We start from the raw sequence: 16,058 nt of genomic DNA, 5'->3' as shown, positions 1-16,058 counted from the left end.
CCTGATTTACATGAAGTGAAAATAAGAAAATAAACATGTAAACGATTAGGAAATAAACTTCAGAACTAAGGTTAAAAGTGGTAGCTCTTTTTGACCTTGGAGAATTCTGAAATGATTTTATTTGGGGTTATTTATTTATTATTGGCTGAACAGTTGTGACTCAGGGGCTTAGTGGCTCCACAGCATGTGGGAATTTCCTGGACCAGGCATTGACCCCTCGTCTCCTGCATTGGCAGGCCGATTCCTTATCCCTGAGTCACCAGGGAAGTCCCAGAAATCATTGAGAATGCAGACTACATGGTGGCATCTTTTTTTGGTTTGATAAACTAGAAATTTCATACATTCAATCCCCAACATGTTTGTTCTTGTTACTTTGAAGTCACCGAAAGCACAAGAATGAACCAAACCCAAAGCTGGGTTTGGATACTGGGGCAGATGATATGTTATGAGAATGTTTTTTTAACTGATGAAGCTTTCTAGTTGGAGCACTATGGACTTCCAACCTGATGGGAATTTCTCAGCCTGCCCAGATAGGCAGCATAGGAAGCGGTTGGCTTTAAGGTCTAAAGGTATCAGTTGTCAAACATCGGAGAAACCACAGTGAGACTGTTTAACAAAACACTGAATGTTTACTTCTGCTATGAATTTGTTACATTCCTTTTCCTGCTGTACACATATGTTCCATTGTTCCATATGGTTGTTGAAGATGGTGGTAAATTACTATTTATCTGTTTTACTAAACAGAAAAATTACTGTTTACTATCTATTGCTTAAGATATTTTTACACTAGCCTAGTGAACAGTAATGTTTAGAAATATTTAATATTAATACTAAATAGAAGTCCAGTTTTCCAGAGCATATTAAAATGTTAATGTAACATTATAGAATTAATAAATATGCTCCATAGTTCATTGTCAGCTCTAGTAGAATTTCCTTGTTCTTGAGTTTTTTTTTTTTTTTTTAAATACTGTGATGGGTTTTGCCATTCCTCAGCAGGAATAGGCCATAGGCATTCATGTGTCCCCTCCCTCCTTCCCCACCCTATCCCTCCAAGTTGTCACCGAGCAGTGGCTCTGGATGCCCAGTCATATATCAAACTCCCACTGGCTATCTATTTTACATACGGTAATATATATATGTTTCAATGCGATTCTCTCAAATCATGCTACCCTATTTCTTTTGTTTTTTCAAGTTTTTTCCTTAGCGTTAGTTTTTCTGTCCACATGTTGTGACTGAGATTTAAAGTTTAATTTACATTTCTTCTCTGCCTTACACTAACAAATACATAAGTTAGTGGGTTATTTTGAGACTTTTGTAATGTGAAAAAGCACAGAAGACAATGCCAGGGAACATAGTAGCCTCCCTATAAACATGAAGAAAGTTCCTTTAGGACTTGAGTTCAGTCAGTTAATACACATAGAAATATTTATAAATAGTGCAAAGTTGGTGATAATTTTGGTGAAACTAAATTGTAATGTTTTCTCAAGATGTTATTTTGTAGTCTGCTTTGTTGTCTACATCTGATGGAGCTTTTGGAAACTGCAAAGAAAAGAGAATATATAATTTTTAAAATAAAAACTAAAACTGCCTAATTAGTGTCAAGTGATCATCTAGTAATTTTTGACATTCCATTACGTTAAGGAAGTATTCACTTATGATGTTTATATGTATATGACATATATTATGATGTAAACAAGTTTTTCTCAAAAGTAGTTGAAGCTATGTCATCACAAGCATCAAAAGCACGGAACAGAAACAGTTTCTATAAAGAAGAATGCAATTCTCATTACAGGAAATTTTTTCTGTTTTCTTTAATAACTTTAAAATTTATTTTTGGCCGTGCTGGGTCTTCACTGTGCCCTGGCTTTTCTCTCCTTGCGGCGAGCAGGCGCTATAAATTCTGTACATAAAATACATAAACGTGGCTGGTGTTTGGTTGGAGACTGGCATTCTGAATCTCCTTGTTTGGGTCAGTCCAGATCCCTCGATGTCTTTTTTCTTTTGGCTGTGCTGAGCCTTTTTTTGCCGCACGTGGGCTTTCTCTGGGTGCAGCAAGCAGGAACTACTCTTAATTGCTGTGCTGGCTTCTCACTGCTGTAGCTACTCTTGTTGCAGAGCACAAGCGTTAGAGCACAGGCTCAGTACTTGTGTTGCTCGGGCTCTGTTGCTCCAAGGCACATGGTATCCTCCCAGACCAGGGATCAAACCTGTGTCCCATGCACTGGCAGGTGGATTCTTTATCACTGGACCACCAGGGATGTGTCCCCGAGTGGCTTTCAACTGAGCAAATCCCAGTATCTTTCAACCAGGATCCTCCTGTGTCTTTTAACCTTATAATGTTTTAACATTAATAACCTGCGAAGTAAAATTTGGGATCCTCACTCCATAACTGGGAGATCTGAAAACCAGGAGAGACTCCCCTAAACTTACCTGGACTTCCTGAGGAGGACGATGGGCCCAAGAGGCTGTTCGTGATTTACCAAGGCTACTATGTCGGAAGCTCAGAATGGTACCTGTTTTGCTCCAGCCTGCATTCCCCTCAGGGTGCATTGTCATTGGGCTGCTGCAGTGAGTAATAAGCTTGATCTTTGAAGAAGTGAAATGTCAAGGTATTTTTCTCCTTCTGGGTGTTACTATGAGGTGTTGCTAAGAGCTGTGTGTTTCACATTCCAGCTTGTCATCCCTACACAAAGCCAGTTCTTGTTTACTGAAACTGCTTAAATAAATTCTAATTGCAGGAATATTTCTGGGTCCAGCCACCACCCCACATCAACTCCCACCCACCCCTACCCACCCCCAGCCCGGCCACCACACCAGGTTTCAGTTCCCATACTGAACTGCTTCAGCCTCATCAGCAGGAATCCTGTTAAGAGGAAACCTTTCTCTCCAGCGCAATTATCCCACAGAATTTTAAGTTTTTACTTTAAAACTGTTACAGTTATGAGGAATCAATGATGCAACACAAGACGGGAAAGACCCTCATGTACTTCTAAACCCTGACAAGATACCTGGGAACCAAAAGGAAGAACACAGCAGGTGTCCTCTTGGCCAGGCTCGGCCGGCTCGCTGGGCCCCTCACAGGCCCAGGCTCAGGCATGTGCCCTACGCCCCGCCCTTCGCTGTGGCATTCTTCTGATACCAATGGCTGAGGAGTGTCCCGTCCTCACTTCGATGCAAGCGGTTCTACAGCCAGTTCCTGAAGCTGAGACTTGGTAGGTGCGGTTGACCATTGGAAATGTCAGGTACTTGTTTTTGTTGTTAAGCTGCGCCTGTGGTGTCCCCTCTCCTCCCTATCCATAGTCTCCAGTCACTTCACACCTGCCTATTCCCTGACCCCTTCCTCTAGCCCAAATAAATTCATCCGTTGCTGTGAGAGGCCCAGGGTCTGATTTCCTCTGGATGTAAGATCCTAAGGTAACAGATACAGTGCACGAAATACATAGTCATTTATAAGGAAAAAGTCATTTTAATTATGATGTGGCACTTGATAATTTTATAAGTATCAAATCACGTGTTCAGGAACTAGTTTAGAATTTCAGCTTTGGGACTGGTGCTTGAGCTGAAGTTCTTTCTCGAGTGTTAGGGAGGTGTATTACTGTCCTTTTCTGTTTTATATGAGCATGGTAGTAAATTGACTACAAAGACTTCATTTTAGGAGATTATTTTCAGTGATGCTGGTTACTTGTATGAGCATTAGAATCAAAGAGAAATATAAAATGGTCACAGTGCTCAGTCAGAGCTCTTTGAGATCCCCAGGGACTGTAGCCTGCCAGGCTCCTGTGTCCATGGGATCCCAGGCAAGAATACTGGAGTGGGTCATTGTTAAGTCACTCAGTCCTGTCAGACTCTTGGCAACCCTATGGACTGCACCAGGCAGGGTTCCCTGCCCTTCACCATCTCCGGAACTTGCTCAAACTCCTGTCCATCGAGTCTGTGATGACATTCAACCATCCTATCCTCTTTTCCACCTGCCTTCCGTCTTTCCCAGCATCATGGTCTTTTCCAGTGAGTTGGCTCTTCACATCAGATAGCCAAAGTATTGGAGCTTCAGATTCAGCATCAGTCCTTCAGGGAATATTCAGAGTTGATTTCCTTTAGGATTTGTTATGGAAAAATGAGAATCCAGAGTCGCAAAGCACACCTCGGAGGACAGTCAAGACAGTGGAGAACAGTTTATTACCCCAGCACGTCCCAGGGGAATCGGTTCCGAACAAGGACCCTGACATTTTCAAGAGACTCGGTTTTATACCCCTCACTGAGTGAGTGTTTACATGTTCGCAACTTTTTTTGATGTACATGATTTAGTTTTACAACATGTAGGTGTAGGGAGAACTAACAATTAAGGTTAAAGGGGAACAGCGATTATACTTCAAGGGTGATATCTTCATTGTTAATCTAACTGGGGCATCCTGACCTTAACTCCAGTCTTTGTCATCTGTGGGGAGAGAGGTCTCCAAGGAGACCTGGTTTTACTTTAAGGATGGGCATTCTTGGGCAAAGTTTAGGCCCAGTTCAGCTGCTGTCTCAAGATGGGTGACAGGCCTCAAGATGGAGTTCTTCCTGCCCTCCTCAAAGCAGCCCCAAGAGACTGATGGTCCTAGACGACTCGCCTTGCTGTCCAAGGGACTCTCGAGAGTCTTCTTCAGCACCACAGTCCAAAAACATGAATTCTTCTATGTTCAGCCTTCTTTATGGACCAGCATTCAAAATGCAAAACTTTGATTCTAATTTTTATATCATAGGCTCTTCAGATAAAACATTTAGTTGCTTAAGCACTGCATAAGAACATGATAAAATTTTTATTTTCTAGTGTTCCCCTTATATAATTGTTGAAATGGAGATGATCTGTAATGTATACATAATATTTAAGTTGTGAATAATGTTGACAGTGCCATTTATCATGTTTTAAATGTAGTCCACAAAAACGTCTTACCTATTTACACCTCTCATACAGCAGGTTACCATGTGCAGCTGTTTTTGGTTGGATGCCACATCCAAAGACTCAACGGCAGTATGTTACATGACAAGTTAAAGCAAAATCAAACAACCTGTGAATTTAATTTGAAACTGTATATGATATTACGTACTTGCTAGGAATTTGATATTTGGAGAGAAGAAAATACAGTCAACCCTTCATATCTGCACGTTGATTGATTCAATCGAAGCATGGAAAATATTTGTGGGAAAAATTTCATATTCCAAAAAGCACAACTTGAATTTGCCACTCATCTCAACTATTTCCATCGCACTTACATTATATCTGAGCTTCCCTGGTGGCTCAGACAGTAAAGAATGTGCCTGCTTTGCAGGAGACATGGTTTGATCCGTAGGTCAGGAGGATACCCTGGAGAAGGAAATAGGCACCCACTCCAGTATTCTTGCCTGTAGAATTCCCGGGACAGAGGAGCCTGGTGGACAGAGGAGTCCAACTCCATGGGGTCACAAAGAGTCGGACACGACTGAGCGACTAACATTACGTTATTTTGAGTATAGGGACCTTTGTTGTCAGTGTGATGCCTTTGCTTTTGTTTTGTTTAGGGGTTTTTTTTGCACTGTTTTATTAATTTTTTTAAAAAAAATTTTATTTTTACCTTATTTTACTTCACAATACTATATTGGTTTTGCCATACATTGACATGAATCCACCACGGGTGTATATGTGCTCCCAATCCTGAATCCCCCTCCCACCTCCCACCTCCCACCCCATATCATCTGTCTGGATCATCCCCGTTCACCAGCCCCAAGCATCCTGTATCCTGCATCGAACATAGGCTGGCGCTTCGTTTCTTACATGATAGTATACATGTTTCAATGCCATTCTCCATCATCCCACCCTCTCCCTCTCCCTCTCCCTCAGAGTCCAAAAGTCCATTCTGTACATCTGTGTCTCTTTTGCTGTCTCGCATACAGGGTTATCATTACCGTCTTTCTAAATTCCATATATATGTGTCAGTATACTGTATTGGTGTTTTCCTTTCTGGCTTGCTTCACTCTGTATAATCGGCTCTAGTTTCATCCATCTCATTAGAACTGATTTAAATGTATTCTTTTTAATGGCTAAGTAATACTCCATTGTGTATATGTACCACAGCTTTCTTATCCATTCATCTGCTGATGGACATCTAACTTCCCTTCCAGGAAGCAGTCTTTTAATTTCCTGCAGTCACCTTCCTCAGAGATTACACTATTGAATTGTTCAGCCCCGCCTGCCTCACCTTCGCAAGGTGCAGGGCAGACCCGGCTTCCCTCCACCACCCACACCCTGACAGCTTGTCTCCCTTTAGGCCGCTTCCCCAGGCCGCCCCCGCCATTTCCCTGCCGGCCCGCGCAGCTTCCCACATCCGGAAGCGGAGAGCCGGCGGTGCAGCTGTCTCAGCAGCGCGGCGTGAGTTTCTCTCTTCTTAGTCACACGTGCCGCTCTCACTCGGCTTCCCTCGGTACCCCGGGTCTGAGGGTCTCTGCTGCTTCTAAATCCCTGCGCCCGCCCCACCAACCCCAGCAAATTCAGACGCCTCCGTGAGCGGCGAAGGGGCGCCTCCCTTTTGGTTTAAAGTCTGCACTGAAGCCGGTTCCTGTTTGGAACTCGGAAACGCTGCATTTCGCACCTCCTTCCGTCTTAGAACCATTTACTGTCCCCTCTGCACTTGCTGCAGCGCATAAAATTCTCTTCCACGAGGTGGGTATTTACGCTCCGCGGTCCTCAGCCTCGCCTTCTCGGCCCCTGGAGGCCACGTCCTCTCCCAGGTCCTGGGATTTTGGGGAGCGCGCCCCACTCCTGAGACCCACTCCCTCTCAGCGCCCGTGTCTCCTCAGGCCTTGTCTTCGTAATGACATTTCCCCTGATCCTCTGTCGGGGTGGGTGACCTGGGCCAGCCACTTGACCCCCTGGTTCTTCCATGGCTCTTGCAGGAGGAGGGCTTCTTATTCAGCCGCCATTCCCGTAAATAGTGGGGGGTGTGGTGTGGTGTGCTGTGGTGTGGTGTGTCATGTCATGTCATGTCATGTCATGAGAAGCAAAGACATCGAGAGAAAGAGAGAACTGAAAAGCCTGAGGAAGAATCGATGACAAGAGAATTGGTGAGGAACTTGCGAAGAGACGGCAACATGAAAGGAAGTCTTGAAGGTTGCGGGTAGGCAAGGACAGAAGTTTAGAGAAAAAGCAGAATCTCCGGGGAGTTAAAGGTGAGCAAAATAGGAAAGTGTTGTTCAGTCCCAGTCTTGGCGACCCCTGTATCTCTCAGAGTCTGCTCAAATTCATGTTCATTGAGTCCAGGGATGCTATCTAAGCATCTGATCCTCTGCCGACCCCTTCCATAGCCTTCAACTAGAGGGGCTGTAAATCAGATACAAGAATTGGAACCTTGGCTTACAGAGCAATATCCTGCTGGGGGAGAAAGGGGACTCCTAGTGATCGGGCTTCCCTCATGGCTCAGCTAGTAAAGAATCCGCTGGCAATGCGGGAGACCTGGGTTCAATCCCTGGGTTGGGAAGATCCCCTGGAGAAGGGAACAGTTACCCACTCCAGTATTCTGACCTGGAGAATTCCTCAGACTGCACCCATGGGGTCGCAATAGTCAGAACTGAGCGACTTTCACTCATATCCAGTAATTGGAGGAGCTGAGAAAGCAGGCAAGGTGAAAGGAAGCATAGCCCCTTGGGGGTGCCAGAGAGTTGGGAGGAAGGGAGGGCGGAGGTGGAGGAAGAAAGGCAGAAATTCATGGGAGATTTAGGATCCTCAAGGAGGTTGGATTAGAAGCATTTTACAGGGAACAGATGGCAGCGAGAGGCCGGATAGGAGTCAGGGAAGAAGCAGAGAGGAGGACAGCCAGAGAGCAGAGGGGAAGAGAGAGGGAGACAGAGAAAGAAGTAGGGAAGCAGATGAACTAAATGAAGTGGAAACAAGTAGTGTGCAGGTGGGGGAGGGGACTGGATCCAGGAGAGTGCTGAATTGGTTGGATAAGGATTATGAAGTCGTGATACATTGATTTTTGCTTTACCTCATAGCTCAGTCGGTAAAGAATCTGCCTGCAATGCAGGAGACCCGAGTTCAATTTCTGGGTGGGGAAGATCCTCTGGAGAAGGAAATGGCAACCCACTCCAGTATTGTTGCCTGGAGAATCCCATGGACAGAAGAGCCTGGCTGGCTACAGCCATGGGATCGCAAGAGTCTGACAGGACTTAGTGACAAAACCACCACATTGATTTTTGGCTTTAGGATCTAATAAATTTAAAACTTGTTTCTTTACATTATACAGGTGAGAATTGCAAAACTTCTGTCTGTAAGGCTTGTGCCTTTCATAATTATTTGTATTAAAAGATAACATCCATGTGCAGAACTGACTGACTCTCTTACTACATGGTGCCTTTTCCAGGAACATTAAATATGTTCTTTGTGATCATTTTCCTTTTTTTCTTTCTCCTTTCTTTACATTTCATTCTTTTTGTAGCTTGGGATAGATCATTCAATACCGAAGTAAAGAATTACTTGCTTCTGAAATAAGATTTGTTGCCCTCCTGTAGTTAATTCAAGTCATTGTTTTCTAAGTATGCTGTGTTCTCAAGTTTTTTTTTCACCTGACACCATAATTCTTCAGTGGAAAAATTTTTAACAAGCTGATTCACATTAGGCTTGTTTCATGTTTATTTGAGTCCCATTTGCTGTTTCTTCTTGATGTTATATTTTCAAAGCATTTTTCTGGTAACTGGTAAAGAGATGTCGACTGATTTGATGAGTACTTAGGAAGAATGTCAGTGATCTTTCATATTAAGAGTCACGACCTAATTTAAGCAGTTCGTCTGATACTCCGTTTTCCTCTCTGTTATGTGATCAGGTAACTAGTGAGCAGTGAGGTGATCTGATGATGTTTCCCTTGGGTCCAGCATCTGAGCACCAGTGACCTCTGAAATGATTGGCCAAATTGGGTGTGTGACTGTGTGTGGCAGTTCTTCTTGGAGGGAGAGCTCAGTTGTTACTAGAATTTGAAATGGGTCCCAGTTTTGAAAAATGAAAAAGGACAACAGTAGGATGGAGGCGGGAACATATGCTTAGAGTGAGATAGATAATCAGCAGATGTCTTCTATGAATAAGGGTCAATCTGCAGGGAGGCCTCCCACCTCCACTGGCTTCCCCGTGTCCTCAGGGCAGCATCCTGACTCCTCAGGTGGCTCCACAGCCCTTTGTCACCCTCAGGTCTCTGCCAGTGTCTCCAGCGTCATCCTGGGAGCTGACCCTGTTCTTATGGTCAGTCTGTCCTGGTCACATTCACATGGTCCTTGTTCATAGACACCAAAACCTTCTCTGTCTGGGATCTTAGTTTCTATGCCTGCCTTTGGTCATTAATCACCGTGGCCCTTGCTCTTTCTTTTCCTTCAGGTCTAGGCCAGCGAGGTCTCCCCGTCTCCTTCCCATATTCTCTGTCACATTAACCAGGTTTCCTGCCTCTATATTAATTGCCTTCATCAGAAATGCCCTTGTCCTTTGACTGTTTGGAGTCTTTCCTCTTTTCCCTCCATTGAAGGATGCACCGTGTTCCTCTTCCTCCCTGGATGCTCACAGCATCTCACTCTGGGAGTGAGGACTGGGAATGTGGGTTGGGCTGAAGAATTCTCAGGGGAGACAGAGGGGACAGGGTAGGTGATGATGGTTCCTGTATCTGTTCTGAACATTTCAACTCTAATTGATCCTTACCCCATGTGGACACTTAATCACTGAAAAGCAAAAAGATATGGGGAGTCCTAATGAGCCCGATAGATCTAGTGTCTTGAGGTGTCCCCATATTTTAGTCTGCTGTGTCACTGCTCACTGCAGCCCCCAGGTCTTCTAAGCTCTGTCCACCCAGGGACCGGTTGCCATCTTAGACAGCAGCTCTGCCTTCCAGCAGTTTATCTGCTCAGATCAGAGGATGCTGAGTTTACTGTGGTTAGAGTGGCCAGAAGGTTTGGAATCCAAGGGGATATGAAGGAGTCCCCCACCTCCTTAAAGATCAGGGACATCTTCCAGTTAGCTCTCACTGGGGAGAACAGGGGTCAGTGAGACTAGGGTCTCTCTGTCTTTGTTATTTCTTCACCGAGCTCAATCCAACCAAATCTGAAGGTCCTGTAAAGTTTTCTGATGTCCCAAGTTGCTGGCAGGTTTTCCCAGGAGGGCCGGCTCCTTGGTCTCTGTACTGAGTGCCGAGTGTCCTTGGATTTGCAGCTTGTGCGCAACTCTGTTGCGATGCTCATGCCCTTGGTCTCTGCTGTTTAGCCCTCTTGTTCAACCATGCATGAAGGGGTAGAAAAGTGGGGGAAAGTGAAGGGGAGCTTGTCAGAGTCTCCAGGAGGGCTGTGGCAGCAAGAGTAGGGCTCTGGATGAACCCAGTGAATGGGGGTGTGTGTGTGTATGTGTGTGTGTGAGAGAGAGAAAGAGGGAGACATTCATACTTGTGGGATCACGGGGTGTGTGGAACTGTTGACAAAGGTGGTCTCAGTTCTACCTGGAGGACCTGGATGTGGGCTCATGGCCAATTGTGGGCTGCGTGGAATGGTGGGCATGCCATAGTATCTTAGCTCAGTTTCCCTGGGACCCAGATGCTGTGACTGAGGGTTGCATGACTGGGTTTCGTTGGGAAACGCATGATCACACCTGTGGAGGAAGGAAGGAAGTGGGAGTGGGTTGAGGACTCTTACCCTGCGGTGTGTTAGAATCAAGGCCTGAGCTGAGCCCACAGGGAGGTCTGGGTGCAGGGGGATGGGCACAGTGGTCCCAGAGACGGGGGACGGGATCCAGGAGTGCCCCACAGCACCCCCTCCACACAGTGGATTCTGTGGGGTCTTTAGGGAGGGCTAGAATCAGACCCAGGAATAACTGTCGTTAAAATTCCAGAGATCACTTTGCGGATTACCTATAGTTTTTCTGTTAGGTTGAGTTGCTAAGAAGATTTCAGATGGAAGGCAAAAAAGAGAAGTTGGCGTGTTCCTTGGAAGATGTTGAAGTTGCACTGGGGTGTATAATTCAGCCTACACATCTGTCTTGTATTATTAGATTTTGGTGATGACAGTTTGGGGCTGCCGGGGTCACCATGACTGATAGATGTCTTGAGTCTGGTTGGTATTTGGGCGTCTTCGTGTATATTATTCCATCATTAACACAGGAGTTGTTAAGGCTTGGAACCTTCTGGGGATTGCATAGCAGGATGGGTGGATTATTACAAGGTCTCTGGGGGAGTGTGTTGGTCCAGATGCAGGTTTGGAAGTTTCTTTCAGCCTCAGAGGGTAATGGTTGGGCCTCAGCTTTGATGGCAGAAGTTTCTCCTGATGCAGCAAAGGCTTGTTCTTAGAATCCAAGGATTATCAGCTCCACAGCAACCTGTAGTACAGAGGCTTATTCTGGAGATGACACAGCTGCTACTTGTTGCTGCCAGCACAGTGGATTCCTCTACTGTTCTCTCATCATCTTTACAGATCTCGGGCGTCTGCCATGTCCATGCACAGTACAGTTAATGGTTGTAAACAGTTGAAGGCAATGCAAATGGTACATGGAAAACAGTACAGAGTTACCCAAAGATTAAAAATAGAACATGCATAGGATCGTGCAATCTCACTTCTAATTATGTAGCTAAGAAAAGGAAAAATTTTAAAACTGTTGATGTATTTGGCTTCGCCTGTGTCTTTTAGGATCTTTGGTTTCTGTGCACTGAAATTCTAGTGTGGTGCTTGGGCTTAGTTGCTCCGCCGCCTGTGGGATCTTAGATCCCCCACCAGCGATTGGACCCACATCCCCCACAGAACTAGGCACCACTGGACCACCAGGGAAGTCCTGTGCAAAAATCAGTATTTTGAAGGAGTAACCTGCACTCCCGTAACCTATAATGTATGATTCACAACAGCCACGTGTTGTAGAAAGAACCTGAATGTCTGTTCTCGGCCGAGTGGATGATGAAACCGTGATGTGTGTATGAGACAGGCTGGGTCCTGGGACTTTTTACTGCAGTTCTTGCACCTGGATGAACCTCTTCTCGGGCAACAGACCACAAAGGATGTGTAATTGAACAAAGAAACTATAACCACATTCATGAGCAGACACCAATTCTGAACAATAAGTAAAAGGACCACAAACCAAGCTTGATTTCTCAGGCTCCAGAAGCAAAATCAGGTCAATTCCCGTGATCCCTGCTCACAGCACCATCGGGGGTCCCGATGCGGGGCAGATCACCTCAGCTTCCTTCCACCCTTAACCAAAGGGATCAGCTCACCCCCCTTTTTTGGAGGAGCAGGGGCACACACTTCTTTTTCTGTCTCTCCTTACTGCAGCAAGAGTCCCAATAAAGCCTTTCTTGAAATTCCCTTCCGGTCTCATAACTATTTCTATTGATTAAGGAGCCCCAGGATCCAGGTTGAAAACATGTAAGTGTTAGTCACTCAGTCATGTCACACTCTTTGTGACCCCAGGGACTGTACCCTGCCAGGCTCCTCTGTCCATGGAATTCTCTAGGCAAGAGTACTGGAGTGGGTTGCCATTCTCTTCTCCAGGGGATCTTTCCAACCAAGGGATCAAATCTGGGTCTTCTGCATTGCTGGCAGATTCTTTACCTTCTGAGCTCATTGATAACCCAGGCAAATATACACACATATTTGTAATGGCATATTCAGTTCAGTTTAGTTGCTCAGCCATGTCTGACTGTTTGCCAGTTCATGGACTGCAGCACGCCAGGGTTCCCTGTCCATTACCGACTCCCGGAACTTACTCAAACTCATGTCCATCGCGTCGGTGATGCCATCCAACCATCTCACCCTCTGTCACCCCCTTCTCCCACCTTCAGTCTTTCTGACCATCAGGGTTTTTGCCAGTGACTCAGTTCTTTGCATCAAGTGGCCAAAGTATTGAAGTTTCAGCTTCAGCATCAATACTTCCAATATATAGTCAGGAATTCTTTCATTTAGGATTGACCAGTTGGGTCTCTTTGCTGTCCAAGGGACTCTCAAGAGTCTTCTCCAACACCACAGTTCAAAAGCATCAGTTCTTTGGCACTCAGCTTTCTTTATCCTCCAACTCTCACATCCATACATGACTACTGGAAAAACCATAGCTTTGACTAGACAGACCTTTATTGGTAAAGTCATGTCTCTGCTTTTTAATATGCTGTCTAGGTTGGTCATAGACATAGCTTTTCTTTCAAGAAGCAAGTGTCTTTTAATTTCATTTATGCAGTCATCATAAGCCGTGATCTTGGAGCCCCCCAAAATAAAGTCTGTCACTGTTTCCACTGTTTCCCCAGCTATTTGCCATGAGGTGATGGGACCAGATGCCATGATCTTAGTTTTGTGAATGTTGGGTTTTAAGCCAACTTTTTCACTCTCTCTCTTTCATCAAGAGGCTCTTTAGTTCTTCGATTTCTGCAATAAGATTGGTGTCATATGCATATCTGAGGTTACTGATATTTTTCCTGGCAGTCTTGATTCCAGCTTGTGCTTCATCCAGCCCAGCATTTTGCATGATGTGCTCTGCGTGTAAATTAAGTAATCAGGGTAATAGTATGCAGCCTTGATGAACTCGTTTCCCAATTTGGAACCAGTCTGTTATTCTATGTTCAGTTCTAACTGTTGCCTTTTGACCTGCATGCAGATTTCTCAGGAGGCAGGTCAGGTGGTCTGGTATTCCCATCTCTTTAAGATTTTTCCACAGTTTGTTGTGATCCACACAGTCAAAGGATTTGGCCTATTCAATAAAGCAGAAATAGATGTTTTTGTGGAACTCTCTTGCTTTTTTGATGATCCAGTGGATGTTGGCAATTTGATATCTGGTTCCTCTGCCTTTTCTGAATCCAACTTGAACATCTGGAAGTTCATAGTTCACATACTGTTGAAGCCTGGCTTGGAGAACTTTTAGCATTACTTTGCTAGCATGTGAGCTGAGTGCAATTGTGCAGTAGTTTAAACATTCTTTGGCATTGCCTTTCTTTGGGATTCAATGAAAACTGACCTTTTCCAGTCCTGTGGCCAGTGCTGAGTTTTCCAGATTGGCTGTCGTATTGAGTGCAACACTTCCACAGCATCATCTTTTAGGATTTGAAATAGCTCAGCTGAAATTCCATCACCTCCACTAGCTTTGTTCATAGTGGTGCTTCCTAAGGCCCACTTGAATTTGCATTCCAGGATTTCTCACTCTGGGTGAGTGATCAGAACATCGTGGTTATCTGGGTCGTGAAGACCTTTTTTGTGCAGTTCTTCTGTGTATTCTTGCCACATCTTCTAAATATCTTCTGCTTCTGCTAGGTCCATACCATCTCTGTCCTTTTCTGTGCCCATCTTTGCGTGAAATGTTCCCTTGGTATCTCTAATTTTCTTCAGGAGATCTCTAGTCTTTCCCATTCATTGTTTCCCTCTAAGTTCTTTGCATTGATCACTGAGGAACGTTTTCTTATCCCTTCCAGTGTAGATGGAGATTTTTGTCACGTGGGAGAGGTTGGATGAATGTAGAAAATATTATGCTAATTGAATTAGGACAGATAGGATAAGACTGATATTGTATGTGCTCACTTATATGTAGAATGTAAAAAAGTGAAACTCACTAGTACCAGACAGTGGGATGGTGGTTATCTGGGGCTGGGAGGTGGGGAGGTTGAGGAGATGTTGGTCGAAGGGTGGTACAGACTTTGAGTTATAAAATGACTGAGTCCTGGGGAGGTGTGTGCAGCACGCTGACCATAGTTAACCCTGTTCTATTACTGCATGCTGGGAATTTGTCAGGAGACCCCGTCGTCAGTGTTTTCACCACACACAGAACATGGGCATTTGGAGGTGATGGATGTGTTGCTTCGTGGATTGTGATAAATATTTCAAAGGGTACACGTGTCACATGATCACATGGTGTATGGTGTATGTACACATAACCCTTCTCGTTAGTCTCAGTAAAGCTGGAAAAGAAGAAAGTGGGAGGTGGCCTGGCCTTAATCTTCACTAGTGATCAACCCAGGCTTCTCATGAGATCATGAGGCATTTTGCCCGGGCATGTTTTGTACCCCTCCCCCAAAAGTCACGCCCCTCAAGATCTCGAGCGGGGTCTCTGCCCAGGAATGTGCACAGGCTGCGGATGATTCCAATCTGGATCCTGCATTGAGCACCAGGGCAATTAGCCTCCACTTCTGAGGCGGAGATCAAGCTCTGGGAGAGCGGAGGGCACTCTGCTCTGAGTGGGGCTGGACCAGGGCCTGCTGTGTGACCTGAAGGGGATCATGGGGTCAGTGGAGGTGCCCCCTGCTTCTGTGTACATAAGACCTCACCAGGAGGGGAGTGTGATCCGAGGGGAAGTGTGGGAAAGTCCCATGTTGGACTCTGTGCGGGAGTTGACTGTCGTGAGTCCCTCTTGAGACAGTGGGCACAGAGGACTGTCTGTTCCACACTGTGAGGGGTTCTCTGTGTATGTGGTTGGGTCTCAGGGAGGGGATGTGTTGACTCTAAGCGTTAAACAGCATGTTTTCTACTTTCATGATAGAACTGTGAAGACTCATGGATGAAGTAGCCCAGAAGAGGAAAGAACAGGAGTCAGGCATGGCTCTTTCTTCGGTAAGGTCATATTCTCAGTGGATTCTCATACTCCCTTCCTGAAATGCCCGTCTCTGGACTCGCTAATCGTGTCTGACTCTGAAGTATCCTGTCTGACTCCTGTACATGCACACTCACCCGGGTCCTTCCCTCAGGGCCAGTTGTCTCCACTTAGATCCCGTCTCCCCATGACCTGGTGACCTGGCCCTTGTGAGGAGGCTCCCCTGGGCACCGTCCTGGGCAGGGCTTCTCACCCACGGGTTGGAGACAGGGTCTCCTGCTGTTGGGCAGCAGGGGTTGCTTAGGGCCCATGTGGATGCGCTGTCTGCTCTCTTGTCAATCAGGGTAAAGAAGCTGTAGGTGGACCTCAGGTATTAACATGTACAGTATACAGTAAAATCTGCCAAAGAGGCCAATGAGGGGAAATCAGTTCTGACTTTTTATAGTACATTTAAAACTAAATGAGCACCTCCCTGAAAACTTAAGTGTTTGGAGATGGAATGGAACGTTCAGAAAGAGATGTCAGGGCTAGGGAG

The 16,058-nt window shown here is 45.4% G+C and overlaps 1 protein-coding gene across 1 annotated transcript in view; it reads left to right on the top strand.

Annotated features, from left to right (window-relative positions):
* The window catches only part of LOC138419222 (zinc finger protein 665-like), a 39,615-nt gene that overhangs the window by 4,561 nt on the left and 18,996 nt on the right, over positions 1 to 16,058 (top strand). Inside the window, exons 2-3 of the mRNA XM_069551774.1 lie at positions 2,939 to 3,212; positions 15,473 to 15,543. Coding sequence (XP_069407875.1) covers positions 15,487 to 15,543 — 57 coding nt within the window. The 5' untranslated portion in view covers positions 2,939 to 3,212; positions 15,473 to 15,486. The remainder of the gene's footprint in view (positions 1 to 2,938; positions 3,213 to 15,472; positions 15,544 to 16,058) is intronic.

Source organism: Ovis canadensis, chromosome 14 (assembly GCF_042477335.2).
Source record: "Ovis canadensis isolate MfBH-ARS-UI-01 breed Bighorn chromosome 14, ARS-UI_OviCan_v2, whole genome shotgun sequence".
NCBI lineage: Eukaryota > Metazoa > Chordata > Mammalia > Artiodactyla > Bovidae > Ovis > Ovis canadensis.
The sequence above is the reverse complement of the archived record's forward strand: the minus strand, read 5'-3'. Positions and strand labels throughout refer to the sequence as shown.